The sequence below is a fragment of the Globicephala melas genome, chromosome 10 (genome assembly GCF_963455315.2).
Source record: "Globicephala melas chromosome 10, mGloMel1.2, whole genome shotgun sequence".
NCBI classification, from domain to species: domain Eukaryota; kingdom Metazoa; phylum Chordata; class Mammalia; order Artiodactyla; family Delphinidae; genus Globicephala; species Globicephala melas.
The window spans coordinates 61,888,558-61,909,029 of record NC_083323.1 but is presented as its reverse complement, the minus strand read 5'-3'; the positions used below and the strand labels follow the sequence as shown (position 1 = coordinate 61,909,029).

Here is a 20,472-nt window from a genome sequence, read left to right as displayed (position 1 = left end):
CGTTTCCTCAATTGTAAGATATCATAACTTAAAACTTGCATATGGTTATTGTAGTAACTAGTTTTAATAGGTTTATTATTAATAAGAGTTAACATTTACTGTGTGCTTGCGCTGTGCCGTGCACTAAGTGCTTTACATGTATTAACTCATTCAACTGTGAAGTGAGATACAGCTAATTATTACAGATATTTAAGTTGCATGTGTTTGTACCTGCCCTTGCCAGTGACCTCCACTTTGCCAAATCTAATGCTTGTTCTCAGTCCTTGTTTTACTTCACCTGCTAGCAGAATTTGACATGGTTGATTATTCTTTTTTCCTCAATACACTGTCTTCGCTAGTTTTCCAAGGACACTTTGCTCATTTAGTTATTCCTCATGGTGGCTTGTTCTTGGTCTCATTTGCTGGTTCCTCCCATTCTTTCCAACCTCTTACTGTTAGAGTGTCCCTGGGTTTTGTCCTATATTTATCCCCTTATTGAGCTCACTGAGTCTTGTGGCTTTCAGGACTATCTAAAGAACTGTGACTTCCAATATATGTCTCACCCAGACCCCTTCCCTGACTCACAGGCTTGTATATTCAGCAGTCTCCTCAATTTCATTATCTAATAATTAGATATTGGTTGGATATCTGATAACATTTCAAAGTTAGCATGTCCAAAATCCAAATCAGACAGCATTAATGATTAAAAAAAAACTTTGAATAATGTGCATCAGTGTAGAGACTGATCTTTACAACTCTAGTGAAGTAGTATTGCTTTATTTGGGGGATAGACTTTCTTCTTAGTTCTAAGCCTGCTGTGTTGTATGTTCCTTTAGTTTGGGCTCCTGAAATAAACTTTCTCTTTTCCTTTTATTTCTTTCTTTTCGACCTTAGATTTAATGACAAAGGAATTTGGGTGGCAGAAGACAGATCATTTTTTCTGAAAGTAAAAATTAAATTTAATTCTTTTTCTACCTGCTTTGTTCATCATAGTAAAACCAGTTCTGTTTTTCAGGTATCATCTTTATCAGAAAGTGAAGAGTCTCAGGACTCATCTGACAGCATAGGCTCCTCACAGAAAACCCACGGGATCCTAGCACGGCGCCCATCTTACAGGTGAGTACTCGTGTCAAACCCTGCATGTGTTATATTACCATATGAGTTGGAATGGTGCTGGCAAAGCAAATTATATCAAGAAGGAGCATGTGTTAGGGCCCAAGTTGCTGTGCTGAAGAGGAATTTAGACTCATCTTCTGGCAAAGTATTAGATATCCATATTTACTAACTTTAATAGTAATATGAAAGAATTAAACTACTTTGTGTTCCCTTTCTTAGCTTCCTAGCTCTGAGCCTTTGTCTTTCCCTTGTGTGTGTGTCCCTTTGCTAAAACACATTCTTCTACATTCTGCACATACTTTAGGCCTCATTTCCTCCTGGAAACCTTCTCTGTTTACTTTTTCTTCAGCCTCCCAAGACCAGGTTAGGTCTTTCTTCTGTGGCATCTTTTTACTAACCCCTATTATAGTACTTATCTCATGCTACTGGAATTCCAGTTTATTTATGGGCATGGCCAGTGCTTTATTATTTTTTGTCACCTCAGGGCCTAGCAGAATGACCAGATGAGAGTAGATGCTTAATAATTACTTGTTGAATGAAGAGAAAGCTGAAGTAGTACAACTAACTGACAGAAAGCTTTTGAAATAATCTGGGTGATTTCATATAGGTAGTGTGGTATCTTTGGCATGGCTGGATCTGAGACACTTCTGTGGTAGAACTGACCAAACCTGATGACTAGATGGTAGGAGGAAAGGGAGACAGAAAAGGATGAAATGCTCTTTTGAAACACATAGACAAATGCAGTAAGGTTTTCGATGTTACGAGAGAACTTTTTATAGGGTGTATTCATTCCTGCCTGACGGAAGAAGTAGGAAAGACTTCATAAAAGATGTAATTTAGGGCTTCCCTGGTGGCGCAGTGGTTGAGAGTCTGCCTGCCGATGCAGGGGACACGGGTTCATGCCCCGGTCTGGGAAGATCCCACATGCCGCCAAGCGGCTGGGCCCGTGAGCCCTGGCTGCTGAGCCTGCGCGTCCAGAGCCTGTGCTCCGCAACGGGAGAGGCCACAACAGTGAGAGGCCCGCGTACCGCAAAAAAAAAAAAAAAGATGTAATTTAGTTCATCATCAATCTGATAAATTCTGGAAGCAGGGAGGGGTTTTGTAAGGCAGGAAGAGAGCTTCTTAGGCTGAGGGAACAGTGTGTAATGAAAGGTAGATTGTATGATATCAAAGAGGTTGGCCTGTTCTGGGAATTGGCAATTTTAAGGTACAAGGAAGAAGGGGTGGTTTAGCAAGAAAAGGTAAACAGGAGCCACATTACTTAGAACCTTGTTACCATGTTAAGGAATTGGGACTCTACTGAATACACAAAAAATTTTGTCTGTGAATTTTTGGGGGAGTGAAAAATAAGCCTACTAAAATGAGTTCAATTTGAAACTATAAAAAAATAATCCAGGGACTTACCTGGCTGTCCAGTGGTTAAAACTCCGTGCTTCCACTGCAGGGAGCATGGGTTCGATCCCTGGTCAGGGAACTAAGATCCCACATACCACGCGGTGTGGCCAAAAAAAAAAGTAATCCATTATGAATTTCTCAGCCTTAGAAAGCAAGGTTCCAACCATGTAAGTTAATCTAAACCTACATCTAGATATATCTTATGAAGCAAAATTGGAGGGCACCAAAGATAAAAATAAGATCTTAAAAGCTTCCACAGAGAAAAGACAAATTACCTAGAAAGGAGTGACCATTAGGCTGACAACAGATTTTTGAATGGTAATATTAGAAGACAATGGACTAAAATCTTTAAATGCCAAGAGAAAGTAACAGTTGGCCTTGGAATTATATACCCACCTGAACAATCACTCATAAATAATGGTGAAGTTAAAATCATTTCAAACTGATTTAAGAAATTACTAAAGGGTACATGTCAGGAAGAAGAAAATGAAACCAAACAAAAGGAACGTGAATATAAGAAAGAATGGTGAACCAAGACATTCATTTAAGTTACCATTGACTTTTTAGAATAATACTAATAATGATTGATTAATTTGGGTAGTTTAAAAACAAATGGAAAGAAATATATCAGGCAGAAATATATAAGACAGGAATGGTCTACTAGAGTCTTACATCGACTACCTTTAGACTTACCTTAGACTGTTAGAGGTAACTGGCAAAAGAATACAGATAAAAAGTTTAATTTCCAAATAGTGGGGCTCTTTTGGCACAAAACAGTTATTTAGCTCCTAGATAAATACTTGTTAATGAATTGTGCATTTATAGGAAATAACAGAAATGTCTTATCAGCCTACTCTAATAAACATAAAACCATATACATACAAATACATGAGCTGAAACTAGAATGGGAAGCAGAAGCAAGCATGAAGACCAAGGTACACCCATTACTTTAGGTCTACTGCAGGAAGGGACTACGAACCTGAGATTTTTGTGTTAAGCTGAGATCCCTACAGCAGGCTAGAGCACCTGAAACAAAGTTTCCCCAAGTTAAGCTTTCCGAATTACCAAAGATAGGATCAACCAAATATGAATTTACAGTCACAAATCATCAAGCATACAAAGAAATAAACCATTATAAGTGAGAATCAGCAGAAACAATATACAATGAACTCAATAAATGCAGAAAAGTATTTGATAAAATTCAGCACCCACTCAAATTTTAGCAAATAGGAATAAAAATGGACTTTCCTAGCATATACAGACTTTGAGAACTGAACTATACATAGGACAGATCATAGCTCAAGTTCCAAACATGGTACACACGTGGACCAAATCTGAATAGCACTGCATAGTCTTTGAAAACTAAATTGATGGAACCACGACCCACAGAAGGCTGGTCAGAACTTGCAGCTTGGACACAACCAGGCTGATAGCCTGCTAAAACAAGAATATCAAGAATTCTCCATAGGATTTAAACAGGAGTCTAATATAATATTGAAAATGTCTACCATTACATGGCATACAAAGAACTTGGAAGAATCTTAACTTGTAAGGGAAAAGATTATAAGCAAATGCCATCTCCTACATGACCCAGATGTTGGAATTATATGACAAAAACTTTAAAAGAGCTATTACTGAAATGTTCTAACTAACAAGTAAGGGTGAATTCTCTTGAAATGAATGGAAAGATAGGAACTCTTAGCAAAATACAGAAGATATAAAGAGAACAAAATAGAAATTTAAGAGCTGAATACACTAACAGAAACAAAACCTCACGGGACGGATTCAATAGGAGAACAGAGATAAAGAGTTAGTCAACTTCAAAGATAGTTCATTGGAGATTATCCAATCTGAAGAATAGAGATTGGAAAAATTAACTAGTTCTCAGGGACTTGTGAGACAATATCCAAAGATCTAAACTGTGTCATTTGAGTTACAGAACAGAAAAATGTTGCAGAAAAAATACTTGTAGAAATAATAGCTGAAATGTTCCCAAATTCGGTGAAACCTACAAACTGAAAAAGCTTAGCAAATCTTAAAATAGATAAAATGCAAAGAAATCCCTGCCCAGACATATATCATAATCAAACTGCTGAAAAATGCATAAATATTGTGAGCAGCCAGAGAAAAATGACACTACTTATAAGGGCATGATGTGAATGATTATAGATTTCTCATCAAAAACTGTGCAAGCTAGAAGAAATGAAATAGCATTTTTAAAGTGCTAAAGAAAACTGTTAATCCAGAATTCTCTATCTAGTGAAAATAACCTCAGAAATGGAGGTGAACTAAGTATTCTCAGATAAAGGAAAACTAAGAAATCATTGACAGCAGACTTGCTCTAAAATAACTGCTAAGAAAGTTAAGACCAAAAGAAACTTGGAAGGTTAGGAATGAATAAAGGCAACAGCAAGATCTGGGCAAATATAATGGACTACTCTCCTATTAAATTCTTTAAAATATGTTTGATGGTTGAAAAAAATGACACTGTCTGATGGGGTTTCCAGTGTAGGCAGTTTTAATATGTAAGACAACTACAACATAAATGGGGGAGGATAAAGAGATTTAATATGGTGGTAAAGTTTCTAACGTTCACTTGAAGGGATAAAATAGTGACTATAAGTAGACTAGGCATCTATACTGTAACACCTAGAACAACTACTAAAGAAACTACAAAGAGATTTAGTCAAATACACAATAGATATATTAGAGTTTTGAAAAATCTTAACCCAAAAGAATGCAGAATTTTTTTAAAAGATAGCAAATAATAAAATGGTAGATCAACCAATATCAGTAGTTATATTAAGACAGCATGACTTAAACTCACTAAAAGACAGATTATAAATAGACACAAAAATCCTCAAGAAAATATTAGTAAACCAAGTACAACAACATATAGATGGTATTATACACCATAATTGAGTAAGATTTATCCCAGAGTGCAAAATTGGTTTAACATCTGAAAATCAATTAATGTAATACATCGTATTTATAGAATAAAAACAAAAAACTTATAGTCATCTGAACAGAGACACAAAAAAGCATTTGATGAAATCCAGTACCCTTTAATGATAAAAATTCTCATCAAACAAATTGATGGGAGTTTCCTCAGCCTGATAAAGTGCATCTACAAAAGCCCAGAGCTAACATCATATTTAATGGTGGAAGACTGAATGTTTTCCCCCCTAAGGTCAGGCACAAGACAAGGCTGTGGATGTCTGCTCTCACTATTTTTACTTAACGTTTTACTCAGGAAATCAGGTAAGAAAATGAAATGAAAGGCATATTGGAAAAGAAGAAATAAAAGTTTGCAGATAACAATGATCTCATATATAGAAAATCCCAAAGGATCCACTAAAATAGAACTAATAAATAAGTTCAGCAGGGTTGTGGGATACAAAATCAACTGGTTTTCTACACACTAGCAATAAACAATCCAAAAATAAAATTAAGAAAACAGTCCTACTTAAAATAACATAAAATGTATAAAATACTTTAATACTTGAAATTAAATTTATAAATTCAAATTATATAAAACAGAAGTATAATACTTGTGTATTGAAAACTACAAAACCTTGTTGAAAGACATTTTTTAAAAATCTAAACAAAAAGACATCACACATTCATCAGTTGGAAGACTAAATATTGTTAAGACAAATAACCCAGTTAAACAATGAAGAAAAGATTTGAATAAACATTTCTCCAAAGAAGATATACAAATGGTCAATAAGTATGTGAAAAACTGATCAACATCATTTGTCATTAGGTTAATGCAAATCAAAATAATGAGATATGACTTCAAACCTAGTAGGATGCCTAAAAAACAAACAAAAAACCCATAACAGGTGTTGGTAAGGGGGGCAGTGGCTGTGGAAACAATCTGGCAGTTCTTCAAAATACTGAATATACATACCTTATAAGCCATTACTACTATTGCTATATATATAAGCAAGAGAAATAAAAACATAATCAAAAGAAAATTGGCTATATTAATATCATACAAAATAAGACTTAAGGGCTTCCCTGGTGGCGCAGTGGTTGAGAGTCCGCCTGCAGATGCAGGAGACACAGGTTCGTGCCCCGGTCCAGGAAGATCCCACATGCCGCGGAGCGGCTAGGCCGGTGAGCCATGGCCGCTGGGCCTGCGCGTCTGGAGCCTGTGCTCCACAACGGGAGAGGCCACAACAGTGAGAAGCGCGTGTACTGAAAAAAAAAAAAGAAAAGAAAAGGAAAAGAAAGCAAACAAAATAAGACTTAAGAGCAAAGAAGATTATCAGAGATAAAGAGGGAGTCAGTTCACCAAGAAGACATAACAATCCTAAATAGGTACGCATCTAACAACAGAGCTTCATAATACATGTATCAAAAACTTACAGAACTGGAAAGCAAAATAAATCCACCGTTATAGCTGAAAATTTGAGTACACCTACCTCAGTATCCGACAGAACTTGTAGCCAGAAATTCAGCAAGATTATAGAACAACTGAACAATGCAATCAATCAGTCGTATCTAATTGACATTTTTAGAACACTTTACCCACGTGCACAAAGAACATTCACCAAGAAACACCACATCCTGGATCATAACAAACCTTAACAAATTTAGAAGAATTGAAATTGTGCAAAGTTCTTTTATATTTGAATTAGACTAGAAGCCAGTAAAAGAAAGATAACAGGAAAATCTCCAAACATACAGAAATTAACACACTTAGAAATAATCCATGGACCAAACAGAAAATCTTAAGGGAAATTAGAAAGCACTGTGAACTTAATGAAAAATGAAAATATCAAAATCTGGAGCTGTAACCAGTGGGAAATAATTAGAGGAAAATTTACCTTATTAAATAAAAACTTATAAAAGAAGGAAAGTCTCAAATCAACAAGTTTCCACTTTAAGAAACTAGGGGAAAAACAAAATAAGGTCAAAGCAAGCAGGAGAAATGAAATTATAGAGATTAAGCGCAGAAATCAGGGAATTCCCTGGTGGTCCAGTGGTTAGGACTCTGCACTTCCATTGCCAGGGGCCCGGCTTTGATCCCTGGCGGGGGAACTAAGATCCTGCAAGATGCATGGCACGGCCAGGGGAGAAAAATAGAGAAGTCAATGAACTTGAAAAGAGAAAACTAATAGAGATAATATAACTGAAAGGTGGTTCTTTGGGGGAAAAAGAATTAGTAAAATTGATAATCCGGTAGCAAGATGGGGGGAATGGTGACTATAAAGGGGAGAGTGGTCAGAGATGAGGTTGGGGAGGTCACAGGGACAAGTTATGGCCTTGTAGACTGTGTCATTTATTCTGATAGGGAGCCACTGCAGATGAGTGACTTGATCTGACTGACATTTTAAAAAGATGACTGGTTGTTGATGATTGGTGTGGAGAATGGAATGTAGCAAGAGAAGGGTAGACTAAAGGAGGACCTGTTAGAGGCTACTACTATTCAGTCAAGAGGACGGTGGCATGGACTGGGGTGTAGCAGTGGAGGTGATGAGGGTGGGTAAGATTCTGGATATATTTTCAAGATAGAGACAATGGGATTTGTTTATGAATTGGATAAAGGTTGTGAGAAAGAGAGAATGACTCCAAAATTTTTGAAAAACAGTCGATATTTACTGACGTGGGTAAGACTGCAAGCAGTGGAAGGATATCTGACATTAGATTTGGATGTATTAAGTTTGAGGTGCTATTGAGTGGAAGTATTCAATACACAATTGGATATAGGAGTTTCGAGTTAAGGAGAGAAGTTGAGGAAATATCATTTGAGGGGTCATCAGTATACACAGGTATTCAAGCCTATGGGACAGATGAGCTCATTAGAAAGAATACAGATAAAGAGAAGTCCAAAAGACTAAGGTTCTCCAAGAATGAGGCAGGAGGATGAGGAAGAATGCAAAACAGTGGCAAATAATATCTCAAAATATAGTAAAAATAAAGTAATATATATGGGAATGGTAAACAACAATTTAGATAATGGTACTCTTTAAGGGGGGAGAAGAGCAGGGAAAGGAATTGGTACTGACATTTTGGTGTATCTGTAAGTTAATTCCTATTAAAAATGAGATATCTAAAGCAAACATGGCAAAATACCATCTAATGGTTCTTGGTACATGGTACATTGGTGTTTTATTTTCTGTACTTCTCTTTATGCTCAAAATGTTTCGTAACTTAAAATTGAAAAAGAAATGGCCACAGCGTTCCACAGTCTCATGCGAGGCTGGCTGCTTAAGACCATGCAGGCAGCTTGTTAAATGGATTCTGGAGCTCTGTCCACTCGATCATTAGGGTTACCAGTTGGGAATCTGAATTCAGTAAACCTCTCCAGCTGATTCTGGTACATAAGCAGGTTTAGGAACCACTGTGACAATTCTACAGATGGCTAACACAGAGTCCTATAGGACTGCCACCTCTCTTGCTCTCTGTGTGGGACTTCTGTTAGTACAGTCTACACTTGCAGGTCTTTGTGGGAAGACTGTCCAGAGTAAAGAGACCAAGCTGGAGAAGGATCTTCAATGTGTGGTAAGAGAACAGCTGAAGGATCTAAAATTATTTGGCCTCCAATAAAGAAGACCTGTAGCAGTTGTCAAATATTGCAAAGAAGGACATGGATATATTGGGTCGGCCAAAAAGTTCATTCGGGTTTTCCTGTGAGATGTTATGGAAAAACCCGAATGAACTTTTTGGCCAAACCAATTAGGGTAAAGCTTAACTTTCTCTAGCTTCATTGGGTGGAATTAGCTTTGAGTCTAAATAAGGATGAGCTCTAACCATCCAAAAATTGAATAGTTTGCTTTTTGGAAGTTGTAGATGAATTATTCCTGGAAGTAGAGGCTGTTAGCAATGCTAGAGAATTCCTCCACTTGGCTGGAGGGTTAGCATAGATAACATGAAAGATCCCTTTTAATGCTGAGGGTTTTTTTTTTTCCTTTGTGATTCTTTTTTATTATTGTTTCCACACAAGTAGTTTAGGTTTTCTGATTTTTCTACAATAAACACAGAATTCTTGAGTAAACATTTTTTTCCTTTTCTTTTTTTCCCCAGAAACAAAATTATGCTCCCTCCATCCCCAGCTGTGTTTTGGAAGACCTTTCTTTTCAGCAAGGCATCTTTTTCCATCCCCTTATTCTTGCCATGAGTCCCTTTTTTTTTTAACCAAGTCTGAGGGATGCCTGTGGAATCAAATGTACTTCTCGTTAAAATAAGCAATTTTATTTATCACTGATAACTGCATTTTTATAGTAGTTTTTTTTTGTACTTTCCATCAAAGTTAGGAAAATGGGGTTTTCCCCCCAGTTATACATACATATATACCTTCTTTTTCATATTCTTTTCCATTATGGTCTATCACAGGATATTGAATATAGTTTCCTGTGCTATACAGTAGGACCTTGTTGTTTATCCATTCCATATATACCAGTTTGCATCTGCTAACCCCAAACTCCCAATCCATCCCTCTCCCACCTCACTCCCCCTTGACAACCACCAGTCTTTATAGTAGTATTTTTTTTTATTTTCATTTTAATTTTTTGGCCACACCACGTGGCATGCAGGATCTTAGTTCCCCAACCAGGGATCGAACTGTGCCCTCTGTAGTGGAAGCGCGGATTGTTCTACTGGAACTACTGGACCCGCCAGGGAAGTCCAAAATTTAATCTTTTTAATAAAGGTCACTGACACTATTTAGAAAATGAATAGTACTTTGTTAATTAATGAAATACCTCACAATGGAGCCATCTCTCCTGTAGGGGAAGGAGACATTTTATACCTCTACAAGGGCCTTGTATATTGAAAGGCACTCTGTACGGGTATTTGCTCAGTGTCTCTTTTCATGTCGTCATAAACTAAAATATAACCAGCCTGCTAATAAACAAAGTCTAGTTTGTGCTAAAACACAGTATGTGCTAAACAAAGGATTCCTTGACATAAGAGTTTAGGTGTCTACCAGATTACTGAGATTTAAAAGGTTTAGTAATTTCTTTGTAAAGCTGTCCTCATCACCAACAGTAATAATAGAGTTCTGTTTTTCACAGAAAAATTTTGAAAGACCTATCTTCTGAAGATACACGGGGCAGAAAAGGAGACGGAGAAAATCCTGGAGTTTCTGCTGTCACTTCTATGTCTGTTCCAACTCCCATCTATCAGACTAGCACCGGACAGTACAGTACGTATAGGAATAAATTTCCCACCCGATAGACACACACAAACTAACCTTTCTGTTTGAAGAAGTGGTGTGTAAACTGTCATACTTTATAGTGATGATTATTAAAGGATAACATTTTGAGCCAGAAATAATGCAAAGTTCTTTTTCAGTATTATCTCATTTATTCCTTACAACTTTGTTGTGAGGTGGGCAGTTATCAATTTATGAGGGAACCGAGGCTTAGAGAGTCAGATAATATCCCTGAAGTCATACAGCTTGTAAGTGATACATGGCTTGTAAATGATATACTTACTTTAGGGTATAAGTCTGTGAGTTTTGACAAATGCATGGAGCTGTCTTAAGCACCACCACAATCAAGACACTCCATCACCCCAAGAAATTCACTTGTGCTGTGTCCGTTTGTAGATAATCTCTCCCTCCTCTCCTAACCCCTGTTCTTCAAGTTTTATTGGCGTCCCATCTGACCACCTGTCACCATCTCCAGTCATCCTCTCCACCACCTCAGTCTACACTCTCATCTGAATTACTGCAGTATCCGATTGGTCATCTTGCTTCCATTCTTGCTCTAATACTTTTCCATATCTCAGCCAAAGCAGTTTATTTAAAATGTCAATTAGATCACACCATTCTTGCTCAGAATCTTCCAGTGACTTTAGAATAGGTCCCACAAAGCATTACATTCAGGATCTGGCTTTGCCTGCCACTCTGATCTCATCTCCTACCACTTGATGCCATTCTGGCCACACAGACTTTCTTGCTGTTCCTTAACACATGAAGCTTGTTTCTACCTCAGGATCTTTGGAGGTGTCATCCCTACTACCTGCGCGTTCTTCATCAGATCCTCACATGCCTTACATCCTCACTTTTTATAATTACATATAAATGCCATAAAATATAGTAGCTTAATTACAGAATGTATATAATTATAGATTAGCTTATTTATGATCTGTTCTCAAGGAATGTAAGTTCACAACTATGACCTTGGCATACAGGGCCTGGCGCATGTAGGCTTTCATTAAAATGTGTTATGAATATATGATTTTAAGAATATATGTAGAATATTTCTGTGAGGACACATAAGAAACTGGGAATAGCAGTTGCAAGGAAGGAAACTTAGGAGCAGAGATCAGAGGCAATTGGGAGGTTCACTTTTCATTTTAAACAAAACTGAATTTTTTTTTTTAATCATATACATGTATTGCTATTTCCAAAAAAAATTTTTTAAGGCAGCATATTAGCAAGTTAAAAGTTATGATATATTAAATGGTTTATTATTCTAAACCCATTAAAAATTAGAATTATGAAAACTACAAAGAAACTTGGGCTAATATTTCATATGTTGCAACTGAAGTAAGTACAGTACAAGTCATATTTAGGGCAGCATGATCCAGTAGAACTTGATGATGCAAACGTTCTGTATTTGCATTGTCTAGTACAGTAGCTGCTAAACTATCTGAATACTGAGCACGTGACATGTGGCTGGTGAGACTGAGGAACTGAATTTTTTATTTTAATTTTAGTTAATTTAAATAGCCACGCATGGCTCATGGCTACTGTATTGAACAGTACAGTTGAGTTCTTCAAAGAAGTAAATTCAACCAGGTAAATATACATTTGTTAAGCAAGTACAGGAAGATATGTTGCAAAAATGAAAATATTCTGTATTAACATATATATTTAACATCAAAAGATGTGTATCTATAATGTGTGTAAATAAACCTATTTCGATATTTATATATCAATCTGTGTGAGCATAGGAAAAGATTAGGAAGGTTGTGCACCAAAATAATGTTTACCTCAGGAGGGGGGTGGGGAGTGGACAGTGGAATAAATAGGGATAATGGGACTTTTTATATATATATTTATATATGTATGTAATGTGTGTTGCAGGGAAGGAGATTGAAAGTAATTCCTAGTATAAGTTTAAAACGAATCTCTGAATCTAAAAAATGTTTTGTTTTTTTTTTTTGCGGTACACGGGCCTCTCACTGCTGTGGCCTCTCCCGTTGCGGAGCACAGGCTCCGGATGCGCAGGCTCAGCGGCCATGGCTCACGGGCCCAGCCGCACCGCGGCATGTGGGATCTTCCCAGACCGGGGCACAAACCCGTGTCCCCTGCATTGGCAGGCAGACTCTCAACCACTGCGCCACCAGGGAAGCCCCTAAAAAATTTTAATGTCTTTACTTCTAAAGTCATTTTATAAATTAAAGTATATGGGAATATTTGTTGTGTGGTAGTAGGGAAAGGATAAGGGTAATCAGAAACAGTGGTCACCACTAGAGAGTGGAGCTAAGAAAGAGTATGAGGATTTACTTTTTCATTATGTAACCTTTTATCCTTTTTGAATTTTCTTCCATAGGCACACTTATCTATTCAAAAATACTTTAAAATACAATCTTTTTAATGCTTTTAAATAAAAATTACAAACTATGTTAATATTTCCTACTACTTATTTTTCCTTTAAAAGTTTGTCATCGGTGGTACCCTCTTCTAATGGCCCAAAATTGCTGTGACAACATTAACAGCATGGAATGCTCTATAGAGCCCCAAATGGGTTTTGACCAGTCAGTTATTGTACAGTTTGAGACTAAATTTAAGATTAGTGCATCTGAAATACAATATTTTCTGAAGAAATGCTGTTTTACTTGTTTTACATATAGCTCACCCAAAGTAGTCAACAGTTATCAAGTGGAATTGCATTTAAACCTGTTTTAATAAATAGCAATTTTTTTTTTTTGCCAATCCTTTGTCATTAGTGTGTTGTACAGCCTTATATTAGCTATGTTCTCTCTTTGGTTTAAGTTGCCATTGCCCCAAATGGAGCCTTACAGCTGGCCAGTCCAGGCACAGATGGAGTACAGGGGCTTCAGACATTAACCATGACAAATTCAGGCAGTACTCAACAAGGTACAACAATTCTCCAGTATGCACAGACCTCTGATGGACAGCAAATACTTGTGCCCAGCAACCAGGTGGTTGTACAAAGTAAGTTTGCTTAAGTATCTATGGAAAGCATCACAAAGTACTTTCAAAGACACTTACAAATTAACTAATTCTTTTGACCACACAGCTGCATCAGGAGATATGCAGACATATCAGATCCGTACCACACCTTCAGCTACTTCGCTACCACAAACCGTGGTGATGACATCTCCCGTAACCCTTACATCTCAGACAACTAAGACAGATGACCCCCAACTGAAAAGAGAAATAAGGTTGATGAAAAATAGGTAGGTAGTAAAATTATACTATCAGAATGGGTAATGTTTTTATAAACCTCAAAATATAACCAGATATTAACTGAGATTGTATATTAGAAACAAGGAGAGGGGATTATATCAACATTATTTTAAGAGTTTTAGATTATGTCTAGTACATTTCCAGTGGATCAGTGAGTCCCTTTGCATAGTTTCTTTATTTAATATATAACCTAGAGTTCTTCTATTTTTATTGTGTCCTTTGAATAGCACTGTTAAGCAAAACTTTTCAAACAATATATTTTGTTCTTATTCAGATGACAAAGTTAAGTGAAAATAATAATTTGCTGCTTGCTGTTGACCAGAGTAAGAATAGGCAAGAATTAGTAGGATTCTGCATAATACCTAATATACTTCTGGATACAGAATTGCTCTTAAAAATGAATTTTGATCATGAAATATAGTAGTCATTTAACCCCCAGAAACATTTGTTTGTTTTAAATGTATTTTAAACATTGCTATATGCACTACATATACATCAGGCATTAAAAATCACTAGTTCTTTGAGAAAAAGAATATGATGGGTAGCCTTCTGCAGTGTGTTCAAGGGAAAAGAAAAGACACCAGTAAACTATATTAGAAACAAAAAAGGGTAAATAGCCACAGATACAACAAATTTTTAAAATTATAATAAGGTTCTATTTTCAGGTCCTCTCCAGTAAGTTAGAAAATTAGAATAAAGGATAATTTTCTAGAGCAATAAAAATTACCATAAAAGGACCAGATGGATACATTTAATTACTTCAAGATAAAATGTTTCTTTACTAAAAACAAGAGGAAGCATCACTGTAAATGACTTGGTAACAAGGCAGGGACCATCTGTTGTTTTGGAGGTTCCAACAAATACAAGTAAATGAAGTAAGTTATGTAAATTATTAGAAAAGAATTGTATCTTGTTGCTGATGATATGACTGTGTACCTAGGAAACCCAAAAGACTTGTTAAAAATTACTAGAGTGTGACTTCTCTTTCTGACAATGTAACGTCAGCTACATAATAAAAGCTTGATGAAATATAAAAACCATCCTTTTAAATGACTGGATGAGCATGCAGAAAGTAAGAGAAATCTATTGAGGTTAGATGTGCAAACCAGAAGCCCAGGACCATGATGTTAAATAAGCACTTAGGCAGCCCCTGTATATCCTAGGGATAAATTCAGATCTTTGTGATTGGTATAGCTTTGGTATGCAGAGGGGACTCGGGACAGAGCCTGGGGCCTCTGCAGGCTGGAGAACTGGATCACAGATTATTTTTCATGAGGTCAAGACCCAAGAAGTACTACATCCATAAGCTGAGAATTGTAATTTTAAAAATTAGTGCCCCCAGTTGGAGAAAGCAACTTCAACACAGGCTCTAATGAATTCCCATACATTGAGTTCTAACAAATATAAGTTGAAAAATCAGACTACCCAAGGAATTAGGCTTCCATTATATGTGCCAACCCCTTAGGCAACTGTCACAAAAAATTATTTCCATTTTTTTGAGATGAGGAAACTGAGGCCTAGAGAAGTTAAGTTACTTGACCAAGGTTACACTGCTTAGTAACTGATAGAGGTAGGGTTTAAATTCATGGGTCCAAGTTTTAGAGTCCAAAGTCTTAGGGAATCCCACACTGCCTTTCAGGAGCAAGAGTCAGCAGAAAGAGCAGACGACAGAATGAGTTTTGTGAAGTCTCAGTAATCGAGTGGAGAGAGGGAAAGAAGTATGTCTTTTGTATTTAAAAAAAAGGATGTCATTGTAAATCATCAAAGCTCAAGAGACTATAAAAATGATAAAAATTGGAGAGGAAAAATAAAACTATTATTATTAGCAAAGATATATTCATCTGCTTAGAATATCCAGGAAGATCTGTCTGCAAACTATTTGAAATTGAAAATCAACATTTGTACCAGAAGCCCTTGCCAGTTTAGTAAAACAGGAAAAGGGAGGGGAAATTACAAGGATTTAAATGAAAAAAATAGAAACTATTACTATCTATCTTTTATACGATTGCTTGATTTAAAAAAAAAACAAACCAAATGGACTTAGAGAAAAATTATTGTAAGTAATGAGTTTACTAGATGTAAAATCAGTTTAGAGAAAAATTATTGTAAGTAATGAGTTTACTAGATACAAAATCAGTTTTCAAAAATCAACTGTAGGGCTTCCCTGGTGGTGCAGTGGTTGAGAGTCTGCCTGCCGATGCAGGGGACGCGGGTTCATGCCCCAGTCTGGGAAGATCCCACATGCTGTGGAGCGGCTGGGCCCGTGAGCCACGGCTGCTGAGCCTGCGCGTCCGGAGCCTGTGCTCCGCGGCAGGAGAGGCCACAACAGTGAGAGGCCCGCATACCGCAAAAAAAAAAATCAACTGTATTTCTTCACATCATCAATAAAGAGTTTGGTAAATAATTATTTAAAAGATATCATTTATATTATCAATAAATAAAATATGTGAGAATAAATCTAACAAAAGCTGTCCAGGACATTTACAGAAAACATTGTAAAATGTTTTTGAAAGACATTAAGGAAGATCTAAATAAATGGAGAAATATACTATGTCCATAGATATGGAAACTCAGTATTATAAAGATGACTATTTTTCCCCCCAATTGATCCATAGATTCAATGCAGTTCCAATCAAAACCCAAACAGGTTGTTTGAAGAACTTGACAAGTTGATACTAAAATTTGTAGAAGAGTAAAGGGCCAAGAGCAGCCAAAATATTCCAGACAAGAATAAGGTGAGGAGATATCAAGTTTTGTTTAAAGCTGTGGTAATTCAAATCATGTTATATTGGCATTGAGATAAACAAAATCACCAGTGAAATAGAGTAGGGAGCTCAGAAACAGATCTGTGAATACATGAAACCCTGGTAGGGAAGATTATTGGGGGAAGGAGGGACTCCAATAAATGGTGCTAAGATAGTTATTTATATGTGAAAAAATATATTGGATTTCTTCCTCACACCATACACAAAAATCATACTAAATGGATTAAAAACATATATGTGAAAGGTGAAATTTTAAAAACTTTTAGGTGAAAATGTATAACCTCATGGTTTCAAGTATAAGGAAGATTCCTTAAAACAACACACATAAACACACAATAATTAACATGAAAAATTGATGAATCCTCATTAAAATGAGTAACTTTTCATCAAAAGACAAAGTGAATGAAAATATAAGCTTCAAACCTATAGAAGATATTTGCAACATGTCTAACCAAAAACAACAGATTTGTTTGAAAAAATATAAAGATCTTCTGAATTAATCAGAAGTACAACCCAACTGAAAAAATGTTGAATATATTTTTGAAATGATACTGACACAACTCCACATCTGGGGGAAAATTAAATTGGACCCCTATTTTATACCATATACAGAAGTAATTGCAGATGGATTAAAGACTTAACTGTGAAAATTAAGCAATAAAATCTTTAAGATAAAATTTAGAGAGAAATACATAGTGTATCACATTTTAATTTAAGCCAAGAAAGAGTTTAAAAAAGAGCATTTATTGCATTAAGAAATAAAAATATCAGAAATCAAGTGGTAGATTAGAAAATAATGTAGAAACAGATAAAGGGTTACTGTGTATAATGCACTGAGAGTTCTTAGGTTGTTCATCTTTCAAATAATTTCTAATTGTAAAATGGGCAAAATGTATGAATGGAAAAGGGTATGAATAGGCAAATTATGTAAGAGCAGATCTGAAAGACCGTTAAATTTTTGAGAATATGCTCAATCACACTAGTAGTTAGGGAAGTGAAAATTAACAATGAAATGTCCACATGCAAAGAACTGTGTACCAGTATATCAGTAGAAACATCATTAAAATAGTATGTGTAAAAAAAGCAAGTTGCAGATAATATCTACAGTCCGTAGTATAAAAAATACTCAAAGTAATACTTTTTACTTCTATATGTATGTAAAACTTGAATGTAAATCCATAGAAATATTCTAACAGGACATGTACAAAACTGAGAATGAAATCACTGTTTGTAATTAAAACTCAATAAATAAAAATTAGAGAGTCTATGTGCCAAAAGTTAATGAGGACCCATAAATTTCATTTCTTGGTATTTATCCAAGAGAAATGGGACATATGTTTACAAAGAGACTGGCACAAGAACATGCATAGCAGCTAAAACTAGAAAACAGCCCAAGAGAATGGATCAGCAAATTGTAATGATGTTCATACAGTGGAATATGCCCAACAATATAAAGGAGCAAACCACTGCACAGTAACACAGATAAACCTCAAAAATATACTGAGTGAAAGGAGATGAGACACAAGAGTACATTCTGTATGACTCTGGTATCTGAAGTTCTAGAATAGGAAAAATTTCATCTATGGTGATAAAAATCAAACCAGTAGTTGCTTGGGGAGATGAACGGGCATGAGGGAACTTTCTGGGGCAATAAAAATGTATGTCTTGATGAGTGGGTGGGTTATACAGGTATATGCATTTGCCAAAACTGATTGAATTCTGCACTGAAGATCATTGTGTTTCACTGTATATAGATTATACCTTAATTTTTTTTAATGAGGAAAATGACCAGGGAAGATTACTGAAGTGCATTTACCATTTAAGGAATGTGAACTTTTTTCTAACATTGGTTTTTTTAATGCTTACATTTAGAGAAGCTGCTCGAGAATGTCGCAGAAAGAAGAAAGAATATGTGAAATGTCTGGAAAATCGAGTTGCAGTCCTGGAAAATCAAAATAAAACTCTAATAGAAGAGTTGAAAACTTTGAAGGATCTTTATTCTAATAAAAGTGTTTGATGCTTAAGAAAGAAAATATTTTTGTGGACTTGCCTAAAAATTAGACGGAATTTCTTTTCTTTTTTAGTGGAGTTTTATGAATTAAAAGGTCAAAAATGAAGCTTTTTATTTAGGCTTTTGCAACTTAAAGATAAATATCTTATGCAAGAGATCTGGTGACAGAGGATAAAGTGGAAAAAGACCTCAAGGAGGTTACTGGCACAACTGGAAACTCTGTAAAAATTAAACATACTCAAGAAACAAGAAATAAACTTTCACAAATTCAAATTTTCTAAATAACAATAGTTGTCATATTCCAAAAATGGCAGATAAGATGAAATTTGATAAATCAGATTTTTAAAAATAAATCAATTTACCCTATAGGTTTGCATTTCTTACCATTTCCTAAAATTTACCTTTTTCAATTGTGTGTGTGTGCAACTTCTGCCAATAAATTCTAAATTACAAATAGAAAAAAGCTAATATACAACTAAATATATAAACTATGTGTTCTGATTATGTATACTTGCTCTATCATCAGGTCTTAAATGGGTGTTTAAAAGTTTGTTTATTGAACTTGAGAGGATTTTTGAGACTGGGTTAACTATTTTTGAGGCCTTGTCCTAAAAGGCATCTAAGGTACATGAATGGAGTGTGGTGATTTTTGTAACATTTTTTTTATCAGAATGGAAAGAGAATTGTTTAAAAGTTTGATACTTTTAAATCGTTTGTTTTTTGGTTACTCTGGGAATGGTGATTTTCTACAAATATTTAATAAATTGTTTTTTGATTCTATATTCTGTATGCAGTTAAATATACATTACTTATTCTGTTGTGCTTTAATAGAATGGAATGTTTACAGGCCCTTGAGATGTTAGAGTATTTTAAAAACCTTCTGAAGATGCATACCAAAGTTTTCCAAGAGGATTTTATAATTGGTTTAATGTAAGGTTTATCAGATTCTAAAATAGTACAGTTACTAAGGCAATTTTATGTGAGAGACTATTTTGTAATGTAGTGAATGGTACATTTATAAGAAATGTGACTGCCAATATATTTTTATAGCTAATCTTTATAAATTCTAAAGTTGAGTTTTTAATGATTATTTTAAATGTTTATATAGTTTGTTAGTAAAAAATATTTTGCATCTCAAAGTATCATTTTTATATTATAGGAAGTAAAGTTTCCAGGTTGGCTAATATTTGAATTGTAAGTTTTGTATGCAGTTTATCCAGAGTTCAAAAATGCTGTCAGCACACCAGTGTTTAACCTCTGTATTCCAATTTGTATACACTTTGAAATTGTACTGCAAAACTATTGTGTGCTTCTTATACAATATGTATCATATTGTTGTCTATGAAATTAAAGGACATTTGATAAAAATTAAGTTTGCCGAATGTAAAATATATTGCTTGATATACGAATGACAAGCTTCCTGATAGCCATTGTGTTAATTATACTAACTATAGTGCATTTCTAGTTTTAAAATGAGGATAAATTTAAAAATCTGGGCTACACTACCTATTTTAAGAAGGGGATATGTTTATATGTTTTGATTCAGTCAGAACCAATTATAACAAACTGAAGATAGCTAAATATTTTGTTCTACAAGTGTTTAGGACATGGTTAAGGAGCCTGTCGTGTAGAAATCTTAACCTAACAGATAAATTTGTGATTAATCCTAGTAAAATTTTTCATTAACGGCATCTTTTAAAATGGGATTTTGTTGACTTGGCAGCAGTTTATGTAAAGAAAGATAAAGTCTGATCACCAGTGGGATTACTTATATCCCTGTGTAAAGCCTGAGTCTCAAAATAAGTCACCCA

The 20,472-nt window shown here is 35.3% G+C and overlaps 1 protein-coding gene across 7 annotated transcripts in view; it reads left to right on the top strand.

The window, feature by feature from the left end:
• The window catches only part of ATF1 (activating transcription factor 1), a 54,246-nt gene extending 34,227 nt beyond the window's left edge, over positions 1 to 20,019 (top strand). For 4 of the 7 annotated variants that reach the window (XM_030835080.2, XM_030835073.2, XM_070046446.1 and 1 more), the window contains 5 exons: positions 995 to 1,095; positions 10,515 to 10,645; positions 13,448 to 13,630; positions 13,716 to 13,875; positions 18,523 to 20,019. In XM_030835080.2, coding sequence (XP_030690940.1) covers positions 995 to 1,095; positions 10,515 to 10,645; positions 13,448 to 13,630; positions 13,716 to 13,875; positions 18,523 to 18,667 — 720 coding nt within the window. In that variant the 3' untranslated portion in view covers positions 18,668 to 20,019. Of the gene's footprint in view, positions 1 to 994; positions 1,096 to 10,514; positions 10,646 to 13,447; positions 13,631 to 13,715; positions 13,876 to 16,500; positions 16,621 to 18,522 lie in introns of all 7 variants that reach the window. The other 3 variants (XR_009565588.1, XM_060306748.1, XM_060306750.1) reach the window with 3 other exon arrangements.
• The last annotated feature ends 453 nt before the right edge of the window (positions 20,020 to 20,472 follow it).